Source organism: Pipistrellus kuhlii, unplaced genomic scaffold (genome assembly GCF_014108245.1).
Source record: "Pipistrellus kuhlii isolate mPipKuh1 unplaced genomic scaffold, mPipKuh1.p scaffold_m20_p_24, whole genome shotgun sequence".
NCBI classification, from domain to species: domain Eukaryota; kingdom Metazoa; phylum Chordata; class Mammalia; order Chiroptera; family Vespertilionidae; genus Pipistrellus; species Pipistrellus kuhlii.
Window position 1 is genome coordinate 943,603 of NW_023425523.1, and position 23,908 is coordinate 967,510.

At 68.8% G+C, this 23,908-nt stretch overlaps 2 protein-coding genes across 4 annotated transcripts in view; both read right to left on the bottom strand.

Annotated features, from left to right (window-relative positions):
- The window catches only part of CNN3 (calponin 3), a 27,205-nt gene continuing 3,297 nt past the window's right edge, over positions 1-23,908 (bottom strand). The window contains exons 2-8 of one of the 2 annotated variants that reach the window (XM_045586814.1): positions 15,323-15,439; positions 4,160-4,281; positions 3,569-3,635; positions 2,355-2,492; positions 2,000-2,116; positions 957-1,103; positions 1-786 (exon numbers count right to left, since the gene is read on the bottom strand). In XM_045586814.1, coding sequence (XP_045442770.1) covers positions 448-786; positions 957-1,103; positions 2,000-2,116; positions 2,355-2,492; positions 3,569-3,635; positions 4,160-4,215 — 864 coding nt within the window. In that variant the 5' untranslated portion in view covers positions 4,216-4,281; positions 15,323-15,439 and the 3' untranslated portion in view covers positions 1-447. Of the gene's footprint in view, positions 787-956; positions 1,104-1,999; positions 2,117-2,354; positions 2,493-3,568; positions 3,636-4,159; positions 4,282-15,322; positions 15,490-23,908 lie in introns of those variants that run through there. The other variant, XM_036452830.2, reaches the window with a different exon arrangement.
- The window catches only part of ALG14 (ALG14 UDP-N-acetylglucosaminyltransferase subunit), an 8,773-nt gene continuing 5,302 nt past the window's right edge, over positions 20,438-23,908 (bottom strand). For both annotated transcript variants that reach the window (XM_036452833.2, XM_045586819.1), the window contains one exon: positions 20,438-20,915. In XM_036452833.2, the coding sequence (XP_036308726.1) occupies positions 20,685-20,915 (231 nt within the window). In that variant the 3' untranslated portion in view covers positions 20,438-20,684. The remainder of the gene's footprint in view (positions 20,916-23,908) is intronic.

Sequence of the window (23,908 nt, forward strand, 5' to 3'; positions counted from 1 at the left end):
AATGTTCAAAAAATATTTATTTATAAAAAATACACTGGGATAAGTTTACGCTGAGAAACGCAGCAATAAATACAGTGAGACAGCGCGAGTCTACACCGCTACGCTGGCACGAGGGACGGGCACACGCCGGCCAGGCCCCGCGCCCGGCGCCAGGGCAACGCCCCCGAGACGCCCGCAGGGGGAGCCGCCGGGCGGCGCCGAGCGAGGCCGCCCGCCCCCCGTCGGCGACGGGGCGCTGAGCGCGGGTCAGTCTGGAGGAGCCGGACACTAGCTGGGGGAGGCTCCTACGCTTGCGGACGGTTCCGAAGGATGTGAGGAGGCGGGTCTGCCAGAGGGACCGCCCGCGCCGTCCGCTCGGGGTGGAGGCGGGCGGCGGGGGCAGGAGCGGGAAGCGCGCTAGGGCTCGGCGGAGCGGCGGCACCCAGGACGGCCGGCCCGGGGCGGCGCCTAGTAATCCAGGCCGGGGTCGCCGTACGGGTACTCGCGGGCGTCGTCGGGGAACCCGCCGGCGTACTCGTCGGGGAACTCGGCCTGCGAGTCGCTGTCGCTGACCTCGGAGCCGTTGGTGCCGGTGCCCTGGCTGCCGTTGCGCAGGACGGGCTCGGTGGGCGCGGCGCAGTACTTGGGGTCGTAGACCTGCCGCCCGAGCCCGTACACGCTCATGCCCTTCTGCGAGGCCACCTTGTTGGTGCCCATCTGCAGCGAGATGGTGGAGCTGTCCACGGGCTGCAGCGTGAGCTTCTGGTCGTAGATGTCCCTCCGGGTGCCCGGCGCCAGCATGCCCGCCTGCGACCGAGGGCGGAGGTTAGTGACCGCGGGTCGGTGACGAGGGACGGGCCCGGGGCGCGGGCTCCATCCACAGGAAGGTCCCCTCTCATCACTGATGCTTCTGCCTGCCTCTCCCTCTCCTTTCCTCTCCCTGAAATCAGTTCACACACACACACACGGCCCCTCACCTGGCTGGCCCCCTTGTTGGTGCCCATCTGCAGGCTGATGGTGGTCTGGTCGAAGGGCTTGTCCGTCTGCATCTTGGGGTCGTACAGGTGCCTCCTGGTCCCGTAGGCGGTCATGCCCGCCTGGCTGGCGCACTTGTTGGTCCCCATCTTTAAATCACAAAATGAGAGGGGCATCAGTTCCCGGACGCCGAGTCTCCCCTGGCCTCCGAAGGCGCATTTGAAGGAAGGACTCATCGTTAACCACACAGAAACGGCAACAGGACGGACGGACGGACACTAAGATGCCACAGAGGCTGGATGATGAGAAATCAGCTCCCTCAGCCTCCTCCCTCCCCATCGGCTGGGGCTGCCTCCGGAGGGCAGGGCAGAGGCAGGTGCCTCCCGCCCGGTGTGAGCTCCCGCCGGGTGTTCTGTGTAAAATGCGCAGCAGACCCAGGGGTCCGTCTGCGGAGGAACAGGCCCAGCTTCCACCCCTCCCACTGGCCCGTTCGCGGGGCAGGAGCCGCAGGGCAGTCCCGCGCCCACGTCCACGGGCTGAGCCTGGGGGGCACCGCCGGCCGCGGTCGGAGCAGCAGGAACCAGCGTCCTCTCCCTCCGAGGGCTGGGCCTCGGGACGAGCCAGCTGGGGCTTTCTCCTTAGAAAGCCTGGTCACAGGAAAGGTCTAGCAGACTGGGAGACTCAGGAGACACAGCAGCGTGAGCGGAGGAAGGGGTGGGCCGCTCCTCCCCTCGGGGTCTGCCCCCGAGACACCCCCGGCCCTGAGGAAGGGAGGGGGACCCCGGCTGGGGGTCCCCAGGAGCAGCGCCGACACCGGAGCGCTGGCCCCGACTCGGCCTTGGGGTCCGTGAGGCTGCCCACAGGCCCCTGGCCGCGATTTAGGAAGGGCGCCCCCTCGGAGAAGCAGTGCGGGCGGGAAGCCACTGCCGCAGCCACATCAGTGGCCGATGATGGCGGGGGCTCCCCTCAGCCAGCACGGCGTGGACGCAACCCCCCCCACCCCCAGCCTGCCCGTCCCCGCCCGTCCCCGCGATGGCGCCCTCACCTGCAGCCCGATGACGCTCTGGCCGGCCTTCAGCTTGCCCTCGTCGAAGCGCCGCGTCTGCTTCTCGGCGTACTTCACGCCGATGTCGATGGTGGTGTGGAAGCCTTTGGTCTTGGCCTGGACGGAAGCGCAGCCTCAGCCGGGCCCGGCCCAGGGGGAGGCCCCTCAGGCGTGGGAGCGCCTGACGGCGCCCAGCAGCCCCCACAAAGCTAACGATTACGGGGCCAGGCCCCCCACAAAGCTAAGGATTACGGGGCCGGCCCTCCCTGCCCGTCTGAGCCCGGGGGGGGGGGGGGGCACGCAGCTCACGCCCGTTCCCGAGGCGGAACCCGCACTGCAGACAGGGCGCACGTACCAGGCCGGCCAGCGCCACCAGTGTGGTCTGCACCTGCGTCATGTTCCCGTTCTCAAACAGGTCGTTGGCCTCGAAGATGTCGTGAGGCTTCATGCCGTACGCCTGGATGGCCTTGATGAAGTTGCCGATGTTCTCTAACTGGAAGGCAAGAGGCACGTGGGCCGGCTGCGAGGCCCTGGCCACCCAGACCCTGCGTCCGCCAGCAGCTCCGGGCGAGGCTCCGGGCCGCCCCGACGGGCACAGCTCCTCCGGGAGGGCGAGGGGGCTGGTCTTCCCCGGCCTGTGCTCCCACCGGGAACGGAACCCTGGCCCCCGGCTCCCAGGTCGGCACGCAGCCTCTGAGCTCGCCGGCCGGGGCTTTCCAGGGTTTTTAAAGGATGATTTTTTTTAGTTTCTCAAAAACATGATCTTCCTCACGTGCTTATAAGATTCCCATGTCCGTGTTGTCCAGGCTGACGTTCCCTTTGTCAAAAGGCACGTGATCTGTCATGTTTTGGTTTTAACGTGTGTGTAAATTTGTGGTGTTGTGGTTGCTAAATGCTTGGGCTCTTCTGTGTCAGAGCCCGCCGTGAAGTGTTCTGAATCCACACATCCCTGCCTGTCACACCGACAGCCGTCAAATTCCTCGCTCCCCCCGTTTCTCCTCTGCCCTCCGAGGCTTTCTCTGTGAAAACTTGCCAAGTCTTCTCTGAGAAGAGACAGACTGAAGACAAGAAAAACGCCCAGACGAAGCACCTAATAACCAGGCCTCGTTCTAGGGAATTACGGAAGCGTTAAGAACGCGGCACAAAAGCCAGACATGCCGCCAGCTCAGCCTTCTGCTGGATGTCGGTTTGGAACGCGTCCTTGAGTTTCGCTGCCTGAAGAGGGACCACCTGGCCAGCCGGCGGGCTCGGGGGCTGAACCCGGGGGCTAGGGTTCGATTTCTATTGTACAATAGTTGGGGCACAGGCCAGGTTGTGGGCTCGAGCCCGTGTGGGGCGTGCAGGAGGCAGTCGGTCCATGATTCCCTCTCATCACTGATGTTTCTCCCTCTCCCTTCCTCTTGGAAGTGAGTAAAAATAATATGTATAAGAAAAAGGAAATTGTGGTGAAGTAGGAAACCTCTACAAGTTCCCCACTTGATTTGTCTTAAAAAAAGAAAAAAGAAAAAGTGACCGAGGGTGTGTTACCTGCCCTGAGGGGGTGTGACCCGCCCTGGGGGGTGGGCTTACCTGCGGCCAGTTCAGCGAGGACTCGTTGACCTTCTTCACGGAGCCCGGCTGGAGCTTGTTGATGAGCCTGGGGAGGAGAGCACAGCTCACGGCGGTCCCCCCCCATCCCATGCAGGCAGCGTGGGCCCTGGCTCGGCGAGGTCAGGTGGTGTCCTGGCGGGGGGGGGGGGGGAGGGGGTAGAGGGGGAGGTGGGGGGGAGGAAGGGGGGGGGGGAGGAAGGGGGGGAGGTGGGGGAGAAGATGGGGGGGAGGAAGGGGGCAGGTGGGGGGGAGGAAGGGGGGAGGTGGGGGGGAAGATGGGGGGGAAGGGGGGAAGATGGGGGGAGGAAGGGGGCAGGTGGGGGGAAGGGGGAGGTGGGGGGGAAGGTGGGGAGGTGGGGGGGAAGGGGGGAGGTGGGGGGAGGGGGGAAGGTGGAGAGGTGGGGGGGAGGAAGGGGGGGAGGTGGGGGGAGGGGGGAAGGTGGGGAGGTGGGGGGGAGGAAGGGGGAGGTGGGGAGGTGGGGGGAGGAAGGGGGTTGGAAGGGGGCAGGTGGGGAGGAGGAAGGGGGAGGTGGGGGGGAGGGCCCTGTGGGCTTCGGCCGGGAGACTCACTCGCAGAGGATGATGCCGTCCTTGAGGCCCAGCTGGAAGCTGGTGCCGATGCTCATGCCCGTCACCTCCTCGATCCAGCCGCGCAGGTCCTCCTCCGCCTGCGGGTCGTACTTGGACGCGATCTGGAACACAGGGCGGCGTGAGCACCCGCCCAGCCTCACGCCTGCCTGCGGCCGCCGGCCACTCGCTCGCACCCGCTCTCTGCCGACCCAGCGCACCGCGGGGGCTTCAGGACAAATACCCGCCCGGGGAGCGGGGTGGGCAGCGAACGGGGAGACGCTGGGGCCGCGGAGGGAAACCACGCCGACCCCACGGCGCCCGCATGTGACACGGGGGAGACGGCCCCGCAGGGAGACAGTCCGGCGGGGAGAGACGGGAGAGACGGCCCCGCGGGGAGAGAGAGACGGCCCCGCGGGGAGACAGTAAGGCGGGGAGAGATGGCCTGGCGGGGAGAGAGAGACGGCCCCGCGGGGAGAGAGAGACGGCCCGGCGGGGGGGAGAGAGAGACGGCCCCGCGGGGAGAGAGAGACGGCCCGGCGGGGGGAGAGAGAGACGGCCCCGCGGGGAGAGACGGGAGAGACGGCCCCGCGGGGAGAGACGGCACCTCGGGGAGAGACGGCCCCGCGGGGAGAGACAGGAGAGACGGCCCCGCGGGGAGAGACAGGAGAGACGGCCTGGCGGGGAGAGACGGCGAGCTAACCAGGAGGAGGTGTTGCCCACGTCACATGACTGGGTTTTGGCTGTTGCGCCCAAATGCTGCTAATCCTTCGAAAAGAAGGGAGCTTCCAGCAGCCTCGCCAGCCGAGTGGAATTCACGACTTAGGAATGTGTGCTCTTTTCTCACAAACAAGTTTCAGATGAAAAGAAAATTCTATGAGACCATCTGGGAAAGCAATCTCTTTCACAAGGCCTCCCCTCCCGGACGCAGGGGGTCAGAGTCGGCCAGGCAGACGGGGACACGCGCCCACCGCCCACCGCCCAGCACCCACCGCCCAGCACCCACTGGTGGCCTCCGAGGCTCGAGCGCAGAGCAGCCCTAGAGCAAGCCCGGAAAAGGCAGCTCTGTGGTGGAGCTCGCCCCCATTTCCACCAAAAAGCTGTAATCCGGGCGTCGGGCGGGAAATGCCGACGTGTCCTTCCAGGCCTCGCGCTAGGCGGGTAAGCCCACCGCGCGCAGGCCTGGCAGCTCGGTCCAATCAGTCTCAGTATCGCTCTCTCCCGGCTCTTTATCAGCCTCGTTTCTTTACTCTGCCTCGGGGTTTATTTCACGTGATTCCCTAGCAACCTTCAGAGGCCCTGCCCGGAGCGGCCCCCCACCTGCTGCCCCCAGGCAGACACCCCTGCACGGAGCCTGCGGGAGCCCCCTGCAGGCAGTCCCCCGAGATGAGGATGAGGGGGTGTGGGAGGGGATGTGCCCCAGAGAATGAAGCCAGGTGTGGACAACAGCGGAAGGCCAGGGAGACCAGCCTCCTCCCCCCTCCCCCCTCCCCCCTCGCTGCCTGGAGACCAGGAACAGGATGAGGTCAGGCTCAGTGTCACGCCCGCCTGGGACCTGCCCGGGAGCCCCTGCGGACCACGTGCTCCTCGGTGCACCGCCAGGTCACATGCCTGGAAGTCAGACGTCAAACACTCTAAGTGTGACCTCAGGCGGTAACCGAACCTGCCCCTGCTCCCAGGGCCCCTCCTCTCGGGGCCGCGGGGCAGGCTGCCGGGGGTTTGACTGCTTTAAGCTGGTTATTTTTAAGAAACAAAAGACTAAAAAAAATAACCCCAAAAACCTCGGCCTCCGGCCCCCCCTCCCCCCAGAAGGCCGCTGAGGTTACCAGACGGGGCCGGGCGGGGCGGAGGCCTGTGTGAGCAAAGTCCACCACGGCCCGGCCCCGCAGACGCTCATTCACCACGTGACCTGCCCGCCCCCCTCCGAGGCCCACCCCCACCCCGTGTCCTCAGCTCAGGGCACCTGAGCCTCCAGGCCCGCTGCCCGGGGCCCATGCTCACCTGGTTACCCGCTCCGCCAGGACTGGGGGGGGGTGAGTGACCGCTCCCCCACGCGGCCTGGGGCCTCGGCCTGCCCACCTGCCGCCCTCGGACCCGCCGAGCACCGCTTCCTGCCTCCAAACAAGTGCCGATGGACACCGTGGCCAGCGCACAGTCACCGTGAAAGCAAAGACGCCGTCACTGACGCGGGACAGGGCCTCGCGGCCTCAGAAGTGTTCGGAAGAGCTGACGGTGGACGGGAGGGAGTGGGCGGTGATCCCCCAGAGCCAGAGGGTAACGACTGAGGGGTTCGAGTACCGCACGGGTGGGTGTGCGGGGCCTGGGCAAACGGGGGGACCGGGCCAGGACTGGACCCCCGGGAGTGTGGACCCCCTGGGCCAGGCCCGCACCCCGGAGCCCGCACAGAGCGCACCTGCCCGTGTCCTCCTGAGGGCGGGGGCGGGGCTTCACCCGTCCTCCGCCCCCGAGCCCACGCCTGGGCAGCGGCACCCGATGCCGCTGGGGAGACCAGACCAGGAAGACCCAGGGCGGTCTCGCGGCGCCTGCACCGGTGCCTGCGCCGGGCAGCCATCTCCTCCATCGCCATCTGGCCATCTCAGATGGAGCCGGCGGGTTTGGTTTGCTCCTGATAAAGGGCCTTCTGTCCGAGGCGCTCCGAGTCCCCGGAGAAACCCTAGCCGCGCCGGGAGGGGCCCCACGCCCGCGGGCCGGACGTCAGCCCAGCCGGGAGCGCCTGGCGACTCAGATTCAGATCTCGCTGGCCGCTGCCCTTGGAGGCCTCAGGGAAAGTAAAGTGGGGCAGAAAGAAGAAATTCAGGATTCCGAAAGATCCCGGCTTAATCCACAAATCATTCGAGGCGCAGGCACACCCTGCCCCAGAGCTCTGGGCAACTGATGGCCACGCGCACTCAGTGAGCCAGAGACCTTTATAAAACATTGCTTTAAAAAAAAAAAAATAGATTTGTATTGGTTTCAGAGAGAAGGGGAGAGGGAGAGAGAGAGGAACGTCAGTGATGAGAGAGAATCATGGATCGCCGGTCTCCAATGACTGGGACTTGAACTGTGGCCTCCGGGCTGGTGGGCGGATGCTCGCCCTGAGCCAGGCCGAGGCGGCCTAGGAGGGTCCTCCCAGGAGCCGGGGTGAGGACGTGCTGTCAGCCGAGGCCACTGCCCCCGCCCCGGGACAGAGGGCACGTGAATTGTCTCCTCCGGCCCGCCTGGGCCTCGAGGGGTCTGAGCCAGGCCCCCTCTCCTGCCTTCCTCCCCAGGTTGTCCCTCCCCCGGCCCCGGCCCCCGCCCCCAGCACCTTCCCTGCACCTGGCCAGGGGCACCCCGTTGTCTGAACAAGGGCACCTTTGATGGACCCTGAGGGGCTGACACTGTCCCGTTCTCGCCGCCTGGAGACAAGCATGGCCACTTGCTCCTTCCTGCCCCCCTCCGGGAAGGTGCGTCCCGGAGCCACTGCTCTGCTCGGCGGTCCCGTGACCCTGGGACCCAGGGCGGCGGAGGCAGGGGGACATCCAGGAGGCGGGTCTGCACAGGGACCGGCCGGGGCGGGGGAGGCAGGGGGCGCCCCGCGGCGGGTCTGCACAGGGACCGGCGGGGGGTGGAGGCAGGGGGACATCCAGGAGGCGGGTCTGCACAGGGACCGGCCGGGGCGGGGGAGACAGGGGGACATCTAGGAGGCGGGTCTGCACAGGGACCGGCCGGGGCGGGGAGGCAGGGGGCGCCCCGCGGCGGGTCTGCACAGGGACCGGCCGGGGCGGGGGAGGCAGGGGGCGCCCCGCGGCGGGTCTGCACAGGGACCGGCGGGGGGCGGAGGCAGGGGGACATCCAGGAGGCGGGTCTGCACAGGGACCGGCCGGGGCGGGGGAGACAGGGGGACATCTAGGAGGCGGGTCTGCACAGGGACCGGCGGGGGGCAGAGGCAGGGGGACATCCAGGAGGCGGGTCTGCACAGGGACCGGCCGGGGCGGGGGAGGCAGGGGACATCCAGGAGGCGGGTCTGCACAGGGACCGGCCGGGGCGGGGGAGGCAGGGGACATCCAGGAGGCGGGTCTGCACAGGGACCGGCGGGGGCGGGGGGGGCGGGGGGCGCCCAGGGGGCGGGTCTGCACAGGGACCGGCGGGGGCGGGGGAGGCAGGGGGCGCCCAGGAGGCGGGTCTGCACAGGGACCGGCGGGGGCGGGGGAGGCAGGGGGCGCCCAGGAGGCGGGTCTGCACAGGGACCGGCGGGGGGCGGAGGCAGGGGGACATCCAGGAGGCGGGTCTGCACAGGGACCGGCGGGGGGTGGAGGCAGGGGGGCATCCAGGAGGCGGGTCTGCACAGGGACCGGCGGGGGCGGGGGAGGCAGGGGGCGCCCCGCGGCGGGTCTGCACAGGGACCTGCGGGGGCGGCGGAGGCAGGGGACATCCAGGAGGCGGGTCTGCACAGGGACCTGCGGGGGCGGGGGAGGCAGGGGGCGCCCAGGAGGTGGGTCTGCACAGGGACCGGCGGGGGCGGGGGAGGCAGGGGGACATCCAGGAGGCGGGTCTGCACAGGGACCGGCGGGGGGTGGAGGCAGGGGGACATCCAGGAGGCGGGTCTGCACAGGGACCGGCGGGGGGCGGAGGCAGGGGGACATCCAGGAGGCGGGTCTGCACAGGGACCGGCGGGGGGTGGAGGCAGGGGGACATCCAGGAGGCGGGTCTGCACAGGGACCGGCGGGGGGCGGAGGCAGGGGGACATCCAGGAGGCGGGTCTGCACAGGGACCGGCCGGGGCGGGGGAGGCAGGGGGACATCCAGGAGGCGGGTCTGCACAGGGACCGGCCGGGGCGGGGGAGGCAGGGGGCGCCCAGCGGCGGGTCTGCACAGGGACCGGCGGGGGGCGGAGGCAGGGGACATCCAGGAGGCGGGTCTGCACAGGGACCGGCGGGGGGCGGAGGCAGGGGGACATCCAGGAGGCGGGTCTGCACAGGGACCGGCCGGGGTGGGGGAGGCAGGGGGACATCCAGGAGGCGGGTCTGCACAGGGACCTGCGGGGGCGGAGGCAGGGGGACATCCAGGAGGCGGGTCTGCACAGGGACCAGGGGGCGCCCCCCTCCTTCACCGAGCGCCGGCCTCAGGGCCGGGTGGAGGCCGGGCCCCGGACCTCGAGGCTCAGCAGGAGCCCCGAGCTCCATGCTCACTCCGGCCGCCCCGGTCCAGCCCCCGGAAGGTTTCCTCCTTCAAACACGTCTGAAAAGCCACCGCCTGGTCTCTATTCCCAGGAGAGCTTTAGACAATCAGTATCGATCAGTGATCAGTAACGATCAATAACGACCAGTAAGGAGGCTGCTGGAGCCACTGCGGAGTCGGGAGTCTGGGCAGCCAGTGCCCCCCACCCCCTGCGGGGCTGGCGATGTGCGCGCACACACACACACACACACACACACACACACCCCGAGGGTCACACTGGGGCCTCCGACCAAGAAGCTCGCCCCCTCCAGGGCCAGAGGCAGCCGCCGCTGGGCTGTAGAAGGTGCTGGAAGGTGGCAGAACCCACCAACCCGGGAAGAACGTTTCGGAACCGAGCTAGAGAGAACAGGACAAAGCCTGGCAGGCGGGGCGGAGTGTGAGGGGCAGGCAGGGGGCGCCCTGGGTGTGTGTGTGGGGGGCTGTGGGCAGGGGGGCCCTGGGTGTGTGTGTGAGGGCCTGTGGGCAGGGGGGCCCTGGGTGTGTGTGGGGGGCTGTGGGCCTGGGTGTGTGTGTGTGGGGGGGCTGTGGGCAGGGGGGTGGGCTTGGATGTGTTGGGTGGCCTGTGGGCAGGGGGGGGGCCCTGGGTGTGTGTGTGGGGCCTATGGGCACGGGGTCCTGGGTGTGTGTGTGTTGGGTGGCCTGTGGGCAGGGTGGGGGCCCTGGGTGTGTGTGTGGGGGGCCCTGGACGTGTGTGTGGGGGGGCCTATGGGCGGGGGGGGGCCTGGGGGTGTGTGTGGGGGGCCTGTGGGCAGGGGGGCCCCCACGCCCGGTTAGCAGTGAGCGGCAGGCGGGTCCGGCACCGAAGCAGGGCCACGTGTGGACGCTGAGGCCGTTTGGGGTCGATCACCCCGCCTTCCCCCTCCACTTCGACACGGCCCCGGGGCCACACCCCGCCGCTCCCCGCCCTGTCCCCGCGCCGTCCGCAGCCCCTCGCACCGCAGGGCCGCCCGGGCGCCCCAGCACGAGGGAAGCTCCGGGTGAGCCTCCGCTCCGGGCGCATCCCCCGGGCAAGGCCAGCGAGGGGCAGGGCCGCACCTGCCCAGACACACACGCTGCCCGAGCTGGGAAGGCAGGCACCCCCCCCACACACACACACACGTTACAGGGACACACAGGATACGCGGCCAGAGTCGGCGCTAGAACTGAGGGTCCCACCGGACAGCCTCCCGGCCATCCTGAGCCCCAGGCCCCCCCACCGCAGCCTCCGAGTCCCCGGCGCATCTGTAAAGCGCGGAACGAGCTTGTATTTCTGTTAGGACACCCCTCCCCCCGCCCGCATCGGCCTTGACCAGCCCTGGGGTTCCGACCCGCGCCCAGGCTGGCGGCAAGGGGGGTCAGCACCCCGGGCTTCTCCAGGGCCGAGGGGACCCAGTGCCGGTCCCGGAGCAGCAGGCACGTGGCACCCCACCCCCACCCCCAGGCCCCCAGCATGAGCAGCAGCTGCTGCTCCCTGGGCGGAGGGGGAAGGACTGGCTGAGACCCCGAAGCATCCAGTGGTGACTTCTTTGACGTCACAGATCACTGTGACGGGGCTCAGGGCACCCTGGGAAGTCACCCCCCCCCCAGTCCCAGCGAGGCCTCCAGGGGGGCTGCTGCCCTGAGGGACCGGGCAGAGGGCGCTGTCCCCGCTGGGGGGCCTCCCGGACACGGGGCGCTTTCACTCGGTGACTCACAGGCTGGCAGCTCCCCTGCCTTCCCTCGGAGGGCGGCCTCCGCTGTAACCACGGAGACGTGAGCCCAGATCCCCGTCCCCGGGGGCAGGGAGCATCAGGCTGAGCGTCTCAGCACCCGTTAGCTCCTCCCGGAGCGCTCCTCCCTCTGCCCCCAGCACTGACTCCCCCACCGCAGAAAGTGCCCCTGTCATTTGCTAAGACTGTCACGCAGGCCACACACCGAACCCCCCGATGCCCCATCTGCCACCTGTCAGGAAAGGCTGCTTCCTCCAGGTCTTCCCGGTCCTCAGGCACCCGGTGCTCCCGCTCCCTGCCCCCTCCTCAGGCACCCGGTGCTCCCGCTCCCTGCCCCCTCCTCAGGCACCCGGTGCTCCCGCTCCCTGCCCCCTCCTCAGGCACCCGGTGCTCCCGCTTCCCGCCCCCTCCTCAGGCACCCGGTGCTCCCGCTTCCCGCCCCCTCCTCAGGCACCCGGTGCTCCCGCTTCCCGCCCCCTCCTCAGGCACCCGGTGCTCCCGCTTCCCGCCCCCTCCTCAGGCACCCGGTGCTCCTGCTTCCCGCCCCCTCCTCAGGCACCCGGTGCTCCCGCTTCCCGCCCCCTCCTCAGGCACCCGGTGCTCCTGCTTCCCGCCCCCTCCTCAGGCACCCGGTGCTCCCGCTTCCCCCCCCCTCCTCAGGCACCCGGTGCTCCCGCTTCCCGCCCCCTCCTCAGGCACCCGGTGCTCCCGCTTCCCGCCCCCTCCTCAGGCACCCGGTGCTCCCGCTTCCCGCCCCCTCCTCAGGCACCCGGTGCTCCTGCTTCCTGCCCCCTCCTCAGGCACCCGGTGCTCCCGCTCCCTGCCCCCTCCTCAGGCACCCGGTGCTCCCCCTTCCCGCTCCCTCCTCAGGCACCCGGTGCTCCCGCTTCCCGCCCCCTCCTCAGGCACCCGGTGCTCCCGCTTCCCGCCCCCTCCTCAGGCACCCGGTGCTCCCGCTTCCCGCCCCCTCCTCAGGCACCCGGTGCTCCTGCTTCCTGCCCCCTCCTCAGGCACCCGGTGCTCCCGCTTCCTGCCCCCTCCTCAGGCACCCGGTGCTCCCCCTTCCTGCTCCCTCCTCAGGCACCCGGTGCTCCTGCTTCCTGCCCCCTCCTCAGACACCCGGTGCTCCCCCTTCCTGCTCCCTCCTCAGGCACCCGGTGCTCCCTGCCCCCTCCTCAGGCACCCGGTGCTCCCCCTTCCTGCCCCCTCCTCAGGCACCCAGTGCTTCCGCTTCCTGCGAGGGCTGGTGCTCCACCTGGGACCTTGCTAATCCCACCGCTCCCCCCGGGAACTGCCTGCCCAGCTGCTGCCTGCCCGTCCTGGGCTCAGACAGGTCTCTGTAGATGGCGAGTTACTGGCCCTTTCGATGCTGTTAGACCCGGAGCCGGGCTGGAAGATTCTACCTTTTAGGCCGCTTTCAAACACCTTCCTGCCCATTTATTTAAAAAGGAGCCACTGTGTATTCCTACCAAGGAGTACCAGCTTGGCCGGCAGGTATCTTGCTTTACAGATTACCCCCGCCCTGAAGTTTACTGACGAGAAAAGTGTCTGAGATCAAAGCCTCTGGACGCCGTCACGCGGCTGTGAAAGACGAAAGGCTCTCACTGGGGAATTCAAGAGGCGGCGGACGCGTCCGGGAAACGCCATAGGCGCTTCTCTCACGAAGCACCATGGCGGCAAAGTCGACACGGGGGCCTTACTGCCACCGCAGCTCAGCCCTCGGCCAGCAGCTGAAGCCCAGAGCGCATAGCCGGCCGGTCACACCAGGCGAAGAGGCAGGGAGGGGACCAGGACCCGAGGCCCATCCCACACCCCCCTCCAGGCTCATGCCTTTTCCACCGTTAGACGAGGTTTTCGGGAAAAGCAGAACCCTGGCTCGGAGTGCCCGGTGCTGTGCAGCCCGTGAAGAGCCAGGGAGGGCTCAGGTGCGGGCTCCCAGCGCGTCCAGGCTGGCCCGGGCGCCCGCAGTGGACAGCAAGGCCTCCCGGAGGCCCAGCAGACAGAACACGGCACCCTGACCCCGGACAGGTTCACACGGAACCACAAGGAATCACATGCGAAATCGCGAGGACAAGGGATGAATGACAGGTGGGCAGTGAGAATGGGGGGAGAGGGGAGACCCGGGGAGATGGAGAATACCCAGAGCCCACCCCAGACACCCTCCTCAGAATTTAGTGTTCCAACTTCCTTCTTCAGCCTTTAAGAAGTAATGATTTTACTGATTTCCGAGAGGAAGGGAGAGGGAGAGGGAGAGAACCGTCAGTGCTGAGAGGGAATCGTGGATCCGCTGCCTCCCGCACCCCCACTGGGGACCAACCCCCCCACCCCGGCTCAGAGGTTGGAGCTCAGCAGGGCGCCGGGTGGCCCTTCTTTCAGGGTGAGCATCACCCTCCTGGTCCTCAGACTTCAGATGGCGGCACCCAGCTCGGGGCTGCGGGGCGGGGTGAGGGCCGGGGCTGGGGGGCTGCGGGGTGGGGGCTGCGGGGCGGGGTGAGGGCCGGAGCTGGGGGGCTGCGGGGTGGGGGCTGCGGGGCGGGGTGAGGGCCGGGGCTGGGGGGCTGCGGGGTGGGGGATGCCGGGCGGGGTGAGGGCCGGGGCTGGGGGGCTGCGGGGTGGGGGCTGCGGGGCGGGGTGAGGGCCGGGGCTGGGGGGCTGCGGGGTGGGGGCTGCGGGGCGGGGTGAGGCCCGGGGCTGATGGAGCAGGCTGGGAGCTCGGGGGCCAGGCCTGGAGTCCCGGGTCCGGTTTCTGAGTCCGGGTTTGACTAACAGTCACAGCGGCCTCTCCTCCCCACCCCTCCCCGCCCCCCGCCGCGGGGAGAATTGCTCGTTAGTCGCCAAGAGAAAGGCGCTGGACGTGAACCCCAAGAAGGGCGGCCCCTGCAAGGACTGCCGGGTCAGCCCCGTTCACCACGCAGGGGCTTGGGCTGGGCCCGGCGCCCCCACCCAAACCCGCGGCCGTGCGCGGCCCCAGAGGGCGGGATGGGGACCCGCCAGGCCGCGCGCACTTTTCTCTTTACAAAAAGTCCCGGGAACTTTCCGGAGGCGCCGCACGGGCCGCGGCCCCGCAGGTCCAGGGGGAGGGGCGGCAGGACCCGGCGAACCGGACACGAGGCCGGACCCGCGGGGCGGACCGGACCAGCGCCTCGGGGTCCGCCAGGGGAGCCGCCCCGGCCCCGGCCCGGGCTCCGGGTCCGGATCCGGGCTGCGGGTCGGGCTCCGGGCTGCGGGTCGGGGTCTGGGCTGCGGGTCCAGGTCCGGGCTCTGGGTCCGGATCTGGACTGCGGGTCCGGGTCCGGGTCGGGCTCCCGGTCCGCCCGGCCCACGGGCGCAGACAATGCGCCGTCTGTGCCGGCGCCGCCGATTGGCCGCGGGCTGATGTCACGGGCCAGGAATGCGGCGGGAGCGGGAGGGAGGTTTGGGGAGGGGGCCCGGCCCCCCTCCGCCCCCGCCCGCAGCCCGCGTCCGCCCGCCGGCCCCGCAGCCCGGCCCGCTCCGCACCCCGGGCGCCCCGAACAAAGGGCCAGGAGCGCCCGATACCGTTACAGCCCCGGGACCCAAACTTCTCAGTTTTCATAGAAAAAAAAAAAAAAAAAAAGGCACAAAAGCCCTCACGTCCCCGCCGAGGGCGGCCCGAGCGACGCGCTTTGTCCGTCCCGCGGCTTCGCCGGAGGCGCCGGCCGGGCGCTCCGCCGCCGCCGTCCGGGGGGAGCAGGGGCGCGGGGGCCCGGGAACAAAGGCCCAGCGGCCGCCACCCGCCCGACTCCGCCGGCGGCGCTCGGCCCGGAGGGGAGGGGAGAGGGTGGGGAGAGCCCTGGGCGCCCGGACCGGCCCCGCTCGGGGCGGAGGGCCGCGCGGGGCCCCCCGGCCCGGCGGGAGGGGCCTGCAGCCGCGGCCCGACCCCCGCCCGCCGACCGTCCGGCCGCGGCGGGAACAAAGCCGGAGGCGCCGGGCGGTCACTCCCGCCGCTCGACGTCCCGCTCCACGAAGCCCGAGCGCGGGCACCGCCCGGCCCGGACCCCCGCCCAGGCCCGCACCCCCGCCCCGGCCCGGACCCCCGGACTCCCGCCCTGGCCCCTTGCCCCGGCCCGCACCCCCGCCCCAGCCCGCACCCCCGCCCCGGCCCGCACCCCCGGACCCCCACCCCGGCCCCTCGCCCCGGCCCGCACCCCCGCCCCGGCCCGCACCTCCGGACCCCCACCCCGGCCCCTCGCCCCGGCTCTGCACCCCCGCCCCGGCCCGGACCCCCGGCCGGCCCGCACCTTGTTCTTGACCCTCGGCCGAGAGCCCGTAGGACGGGCCCTTGTTGAAGTGGGTCATGGCGGCGGCTCGGTCTGCTCTGCCTCGCGCTCCGGGCCCGGGAGTGGCCGCCGCTCACGCTCCGAGCTCGCTCCCTGGGCGGCGATGCGACTGTCCCCGGAGCCGTCCGCCCGCGGCCGCCCCGGCCCCGCCCCGCCCCGCCCGCCCCGCCCTCCGGCCCCGCCCCCGGCCCGGGCCCCGCCCGCCGGCCAATGGGCCGCCGCCCCGCCCCCGCCCGCCCCGCCCCGCCCCAGCCCGCCGGCCAATGGGCCGCCGCTCCGCCCGCCGCGAGGCGGTGCTGCTCCCCGGCCCCCGCCCCCGCCCCCGCCCCGCCAACCCGCCCCCGGCCCGGCCCGCCCGGCCGGCTCACGCCACCGCGGCCCGCGCCCCCGCTCCGGGCGAGGAGAGCGGGGCGGGGAGCGGAGGAGCGGGAAAGGCCGGGGCTGGCGGAGCCCGAACTCCTGTCCCCGCGCCGGCAGGCCGCCCCAGGCCGCGGAGCGAGGACCCCTGGGCGCCCCGAGCAGCCCGGCGCCCCGAGAGGCCTGCGCTCCGGCCGCCGGCGCCGGGAAGGCCGGGCCGGGCACAGCCGGGCGGGCGCCCTTTCCGGTGGCATCCCGGTCCGGATGGAGGGGACCAGGGAGGGTGAGAAGGTGGGGGCCCCAGCCGCGCCAGGAGACGGGCCCGTTAGCCGGGGCAGCCCCTCCCGCGGCCCGGTTCCCCGCCCGTCCTCCCTCTGCGCTGGAAGGGACCAGCACCCCGCTTTTCCCGGGGCGCCTGCACTGCAGGGCACCCACCACCCACGGCTTCAGTGCCCGAGCCACTCGTGTCCCTCAAATCCGGGCCCCCGGGGCGCCGTCGCCAAAGTGCGCCTCCCGCGCCCGCCCCGCGCACACCGGGGCCGGCAGCCCGGGGTCGGGGTCCCGGGGTCGGGGGTCCGGGGGTCCCGGTGTGAGTCCTGCGGGCGGGGCAGCAGCTCCGGGCCGGACGCGCCCACGGAGCCAGGCGAGGCCGGAGGAGCCACGCGGGACAGCGCGGCGCGAGGCAGCTCCACCGGGAACCGTGAGCCCGGCGGGAGGAGCAGGCGCCCGGAGGAGGTGCTCTGTGGGCTTTGCTCGGCGGAGCTCCAGTCCTCAGTCCTTCCTCCCGCAGCGTGAGCTCGGCTGCGCTCCCCGTGCGGGGGTCGGCGCCGCCCCGCCTGTCCCCTCGGCCACCCGCTGCCTCGTTGTGGCCTCACAGTCGCGCGGGTCCCTGATCTGCGGAGGGACGGTGTGAAGGCTGCTGGGTGTGTGTGTGTGACTCCAGGACACACTCCAGCCCCACACTCCACCCTAGCTGCTCACCCGGACCTCGAACACGTACACGGTGTCACAGGGTCAGCTCAGTGCCTTTGCAGCCGGTTCTGGGAAACGCCACGCCAGCTCCCCATAGACACGCGGCACCTCCTCGGAGGAGTCATTTCCTCAGCACGCGGCCCTGTCCCCACGAAGGACAGACTGGATGCTGCTGAGACACAGCGTCCCAGGACCGCCTGTTTCTTGAACTAAACGCGACGCCTTTGGCACTGGAGACACATCTGGCCGCCAGGCATTCCGTGCGGGAGGAGAACGGTGTCAAGCGGAGAGGGGAGCCAGGGGGTTTCATCTTTGAGCAACACTGGATCCCACATGCTCTGAGCAACACTGGATCCCACATGCTCTGTGTGACACTGGATCCCACATGCTCTGAGCAACACTGGATCCCACATGCTCTGTGTAACACTGGATCCCACATGCTCTGAGCAACATTGGATTCCCGCATGTGGCACAGTAGCCATTCCCTGAGGAAGGGAGGGGAAACCCCAGGCTGAGAACAGAATGCTAAGAATGCAGGCTGGAGGGCTGCCCTTTGCCGACCTTTACGCTCGGTCACTCCGTGGCCACCCGGCCTGGGGCTGGGAGCGCTGGGCCGGACTGAGATCGCTCCGGAGGATAAGAGCTGATTGGGACGTGCGCATGCAAACGCGTGCTTCGAGTTCAGCGTAAGGCATCCCATTATAACATTCCTGGGCTCACTCCTGGCTTCAGCATCCGGGGTTTCCCCCGTTTTCTTGTGTTAATTCTCATCCAAGGATTTTCTTTAGAGAGAATGAAAGGGGGGTGGGGGTGGGGTAATCAATGTGAGAGAGACACATCGAATGGCTGCCTCCCGCATCCGCCAGACTGGGGCTGGGGCTGGGGCTGGAACCCGCCACCCTCTCTGAAAAGTGTCCACAGCCAATCGGGTGAAGCCTGGCTCCGGGTCTCCCTCGGGGACGCCCCCAGGAGCTCGGGCCCTCCCTGCGGAGCTGGCAGCTGAGGCGGCGGGAAGGGAGTGGGCAGGGACTCCGCCAGAGGCCTGGCACGCTCTCTCTTCGGCTGCCGGTTTCTTTCCGTGAAAAGACGCCACAGGCACTGACACGGAGGCTTCTCCGAGGACACGGGGCGGATGGTCACCAGATGCCCCGCCGGCTCGGCCAGCACACGCCGCTGGTGAGGGCAAGGCCGGCGCTGGTGCTCAGGACACGGACCGCCACCCCGAGCGGCCGCACCGGTCCCCGGTCTGCGTTTACGGGCAGAGGAAGCACAGCCGGCTCCGGAGGAATTCTATATTTTGCTCAGTTTCTGCCGTTTCCGCTGCTGCTGCTGCTGCTGTGCTGGGGGGCAGGGCAGTGCGGGGTGGGGGACAGGCCTCGGCTGCTGCAGGGGCCTCAGCCGTGGGCATGGCGGCGGCACTGCCCTCCCATTCCGCCGTGACCTGCGCTGTCGGGCCCCGAGGGCGGCGTGTCCTTGGAGAAGGCGGCGCCGGGGAGGCCGTGCCTGGGGCCCGGACGCTCTGGTCCGGAGGCGGGACCCTCCCATATTGACCGAGCGGCCGGGCCGGCCTGCGTGGAGGCGGCACTCGGACTTGCTGGCGGGGCCTGGAGGAAGGAGGGGGCGAGGGCTCGGACCCCTCCGCTCCCCACGGTCGGCGTGGAGAGAAGTGACACGGCCGTCCTTGCTCCGTGCGGGAGGGACCCTCTCCTCCGGCTGGTGAGCGCTGAGGGGTCCGCACAGGCCGGCAGCTTAAAGCTCCTAGTTGGGGGGCCTGACACGTGTGTGCGCCGTGGGGGGGAGGTGGGAGACAGGGCTGGGGTTAGGCACTCCGTGCACTCACTGACCCCGTGCCCACCCAGCCCCAGGGCAGTCCCCATGGGGGTCCTGACTCACCTGCACCCCCACCCCAACCCTGGTACAAGCAGAACCAAACCTCACGCCTCCCACACCACACCAGCCACCAATACTTTGTTTCTATACGTTTTATTTATTTTTAAAATATATTTTATTGATTTTTTACAGAGAGGAAGAGAGAGGGATAGAGAGTTAGAAACATCGATGAGAGAGAATCATCGATCAGTTGCCTCTTGCACATCCCCTACTGGGGATATGCCTGCAACCAAGGTACATGCCCTGGACCAGAATTGAACCCGGGACCTTTCAGTCCACAGGCCGACGCTCTATCCACTGAGCCAAACTGGTTTTGGCTATACGTTTTATTTTTAAAATGTTTTTATTGACTAGAGAGAGACAGAGAGACATCGATCAGTTACTTCCTGCATGCCCCCTAATGGGGATGGAGCCTGCAACCTGGGCACTTGCCCTGGTTAGGAACTGAACCCAACTCCTGGTACATGGGGTCACTCACCACTGAGCCGCCCGGCCGGGCAGTTTCTATAAGATTTCGATGGACAGTTTAGGCTCCGCCTGCATGTGGCTGTTTGGACCCGGCTTGTTGGCTTGGGGTGTCCAGGCGCACGAGTGGATGGCTGGAGGCCTGGTGTGCTGACCTGCCCATAGGCCCAGGGCCAGCAGCTGGGGGCTGGGGGGGCTCTGACCCGTCCTGCTGCCGCCTGTGGAGACGGCGCCCCCACAAAGCCCTGCTCTCCTCCTCCTCCTCTCTGAGGAAGGAAGCGTCTTTCCCTTTCGCCGTCAGCCCCTGCGGCTGCGGCTCCAGGACCCTGGTGGGAGGGTGGCCTCCAGCCGCTCTGCCAAAAGCTTACCTGGTTCTGGTTGTGGCCATGGAATCCCGATCAGTCCCCCGAATAGACGGGGGAGGGGGGCGCAAAGGGCCGGGGGGAGGGTTGGGTAAGTGAGACAGAAGGCACCCGTCTCCTGCCAGCGCCTGGCACCCAGCGCCCGTCCTCCCCGTCAGGTGCTCCCCACAGGACAAGGCCCCTGAGCGGGGTGGGCGGAGCGGCACCCGCCTTTGTCTTTCCCCTAAAGCAAGCGTGTCAAACTCAAAGGCTCACACGGGCCACATTAACAAGGTTCACGTGGATGTGGCCGCAAAAAAAAAAAAGCTTCGGTTGTCATAGAAACGTAGGTTTATTCCGACGTGCTGAATACATAGGGCTGAAATAAATAAGTCATCGTTAACATAAACAGAACACTTTAATAGAAATTAGTATTCTTTCTTGAACATTCACTTACCGGACAACACTGAATAACGGCACACATTAATAAGCGTCACACAAATAAACCTGTTTTCCTTGTTCCCTGAAAGCGGAATATTTCCTGTTCGCGCACCAACCGCATCAGTCAGAGACTAACGACGGGCCATCGGCTGCTAAAACGTTCGCCGCGGGTGTTGCAGCCGAGAAACAGTGTGCCTGTGCGTAAGGCTTAAGGGAAATGAACGCAGCACGATTACAGTAATCAGTCATTAGCGAACGTTGTAGCTCGTTATTAATAATCATGTGTAACAGGATGTTATAAAAATCAAGTTGCTAATTTTAAAAGATATACATTTTTATTGATTTCAGAGAGGAAGGAAGAGAGAGAGAGAGAGAGAGAAACATCCATGATGAGAGAGAATCATGGATTGGCTGCCTCCTGCACTCCCCCACTGGGGATGGAACCCACAACGGGGCCTGTGCCCTGACCGGAATCGAACCTGGGATCTTTCAGTCTGCGGGCCGATGCTTCCAGGCGTCTTCAAACTGCGGCCCGCAGAGGAGTCTGATCCGGCCCGCCAGGTTTTTTGGGCAGTGAGCGCAGCCGAGGTGTGACAGTAGGAATTAGTTCATATAGTCCGGCCCTCCAGCTCTCTGAGGGACCGTGATCTGGCCCCCACTTTAAAAAGTTTGAGGACCCCTGCGAGTCTAGCCACTGAGCCAAACCAGCTGAGGCCAGTTAAGATTGTTATTAAGACGTTTCTTACATAACCCGCATCAGCCGGGCAGAGTCTGACATGCTTGCTCTACCACAAAGGCGCGGGCTCGTCCCCACGCGTGTGCAGCGTGGCTGCGCGTGGCCGGAGCAGGCGCCCCGGTCACACGATGCGGCCCAGGTACACGGACGAGGGGTACTTCGCCTTCAGCGCCGGCCACTGCACCAGGAAGTAGTCGGCGAAGGGGCGCAGCAGGCGGCCGGTCAGCGACAGGTGCTCCACACGGCACAGGCTCTCCACGTAGACCAGGGTCACGCGCTTCACGCCCAGCACGCCCAGCAGCACGGCCGCCGCGCACACGGGCACGCAGGTCCCCGGCCCGTTACACAGCACCTGCCACCGCGGGGGTCAGAGAGAGACGTGGTGTGAGAGAGACACCCGCCCCCGACGGCCGTGACCCCGCAGCCCAGGCAGGTGCCCTGGGCCAGAAACCGCACCCACAGCCGGGGGGCGGGGGGACAGGCAGGCCCCGGGGCTGTTCCCGCGGCCGGCGGTGACACGGGGACCCTGAGAGGCTGGTGCATTTGTCTGACCAGGAGGCTGCAGGGGGACTATGTCTCGGTCCCATCCCGGCCGCGCCCGCCTGGAACTGGTCTGAGCCAAGCCCTGTGCGCGCTGCGGCAGCCGAGCCCCCAAGAACCCAGTGGGCCCTCCCTGGCCGGTGCGCTGGGCCCAGGTCTGCCCGGCAGGCAGTGATCCTGGCGGAGCCCAGTGCCCGGATGGTCACCGCAGCGACCTCTGCTTCCCGACTCGCCGCTGAGCGGAGGAAACGGAACCCTGGCTTCCTTCCTCGGCGACCTTTCCTTCCTCCGCCTCCATGGTTCCCACTGTGTCTCCGGCCGAGGCCCGTGCCCGGCGCCCGCCCCCTGAGCCCACGCTGAGCCCCCCCCCCCCCAGCCTTGGGGCCTCCCGCCGGCCCTGGGCCCGGAGGGAAGGGAAGCACCTGACCTTGACAGGCCACAGCCACGGCTGGGCACAGACTGAGGTGGTGTTTGCATGACCGCCTCCCTCCCCGGTGCCGTCCGCTCGCTGGCCATGCCCCCTCCCGTGGACGCCGAGGCAGAGGCCAGGGGCAGTGGCCATGCAGCAGAGTCTGCCCGGCTCCCGAGGACGCTGTCCGCTGCCCAGAGCTCGGAGGGCCGGAGGGAGCGGTCCCCCAGCCCATGGAGGGGCCCCGCACCAGCGCACACAGCCGGGCGGCCGGGCTTCCTCCCCAAGGCACCCCACCGGGCTCTCCCCCGTCAGAACCGGCTCCTGCCTTTCCCGGAAAGGAGGGAGCTGTCAGTGCGGCCGCTGAAGGCAGTGAGGGCCTAGCCCAGTGGTCGGCACACTGTGGCTCTGTTGACTAATGAGTTTGCCGACCACTGGCCCAGACCACTGCCACGGCTCTGGCAGGAGGTGGGAGTGCGGAGTGTGCGGGGAAGGCAGCAGTGCACAAGCACACGGTCCCCCCCGGGGTGGGGGGCGGGTCTGGTGAAATCACTAACTGGAGGCCTGGACGGTGTGCACAGCCTCGCCACCGGCTCCCGCACCCTCACTGCCCCGGTCCCCCGACTTCCCGCGCCCCGAGAGCCGAGCGAGGAGCAGCTCAGAGAGGAGCAGCTCAGAGAGGAGCAGCTCAGAGAGGAGCAGCCGAGCGAGGAGCAGCTCAGAGAGGAGCAGCTCAGAGAGGAGCAGCCGAGCGAGGAGCAGCTCAGAGAGGAGCAGCTCAGAGAGGAGCAGCTCAGAGAGGAGCAGCCGAGCGAGATCAGCGAGAAGCGCGAGCACGCAGGAGGAGCAGCCTCAGAGAGGCCTGAGCAGCTCAGAGAGGAGCAGCTCGAGAGAGGCGCAGAGCAGAGCTAGGAGAGCTCAGCGAGGAGCGCTCGAGGGAGGAGCAGCTCAGAGAGGAGCAGCCGAGCGAGGAGCAGCTGAGCGAGAGCATGGCCTGAGAGAGGAGCAGCAGGCCGAGCCCCGAGCTGGCATTCTCCCCGCCCCCTCATCTCCACACACGACTCGTCCGCAGGCCCCTGTGGGGCCAGCAAACCCTCAGGAAAGCAGCACCTGGACCTGCCACCCGGCCGTGGCCACCCTGACCCGTGTGGCCACCCGGCTGCCGGGAGGAGGCCTCCTGAGGCCACAGAGCAAACCTGTTCCACAGGCTGCGGCTGTAAACACTTCAAACTGCCTCGTCAGAGCCCGCAGGGCCAGCGGGCGCCATCGGGCGGCCAGGAGCGATGCTGTTTGCTAAGGAATGGGACTCGTGACTGTGCTTCAGTCCCAGCAGACCCCGGAGGACCGCGGCCCACACAGGATCGCCCCCCACGGCTGGGGGGACGGGAAGGACGGACGGACGGACCTGAAGGCGGCGTGGCCCCAGAGGCGCTGCAGCCTGTTAGCACGGAGTCGGAAACGGACGTCCGGGCTGGGCTCCGGGGCTGGCCCAGGGCACATCCGTCTCCATGACAACACGGCCCAGGCCACCCCGGGGGGCTGCCCGTGAGCTCGCTCAGAACCGGCCGCCACAGCGCCTGGCTGGACCCCAGGGACGGCCGGGTGGAGGTGGCCGGGCGGTTACGCAACCTGCCTTCCTCCCCCTTCTCCTCCCGGACCTCTGCCCTCCTCGTGCACTCACCCCGCACACCCCAGAGCTCACCCATGGGGGCCAGGACTGCGGGGTGAGGCCCGGGGACCCAGGCGGTCAGCCTCGGGGAGCCCCTCCCTCCCCCAGCGCCCTGTGGAGCCCTTCCTTCCTGTCCGCCCCCAGGCCAGACGGGGGTGGAGAAGCCAGGCCAACGCCCTGGTTAATTCAGAGGCTGTGAGCCGAGCCAGACCCCACAGCACCACAGCACGGGTTCGGGGCCTCAGGCGGGGCTGCCTGGGCGGCTGGGCCTTTGAACTTCAGCGCCTCAAAGCCTCCCTTCTCTCCGCCCCGCCCGGCCCTGCCCTGCCCGCCGCCCAGGGCAGCTCCCCAGCTCCCCGCGGCGCTGCCCGCAGCCCTGAAAGCAGCCTTGTTCCCGGTGGCCTCTGGCTCACCTCCCTCCCCCTCACCTCCCTCCCCCGCTCACCTCCCTCCCCCTCCCGCTCGCCTCCCTCCCCCTCACCTCCCTCCCCCTCACCTCCCTCCCCCTCCCCCTCACCTCCCCCCCTCACCTCCCTCCCCCTCGCCTCCCTCCCCCGCTCACCTCCCTCCCCCTCCCGCTCGCCTCCCTCCCCCTCACCTCCCTCCCCCTCCCGCTCGCCTCCCTCCCCCTCACCTTCTCCCCTCGCCTCCCTCCCCCTCACCTCCCTCCCCCCTCACCTCCCTCCCCCTCCCCCTCACCTCCTCCCCCTCACCTCCTCCCCCTCAC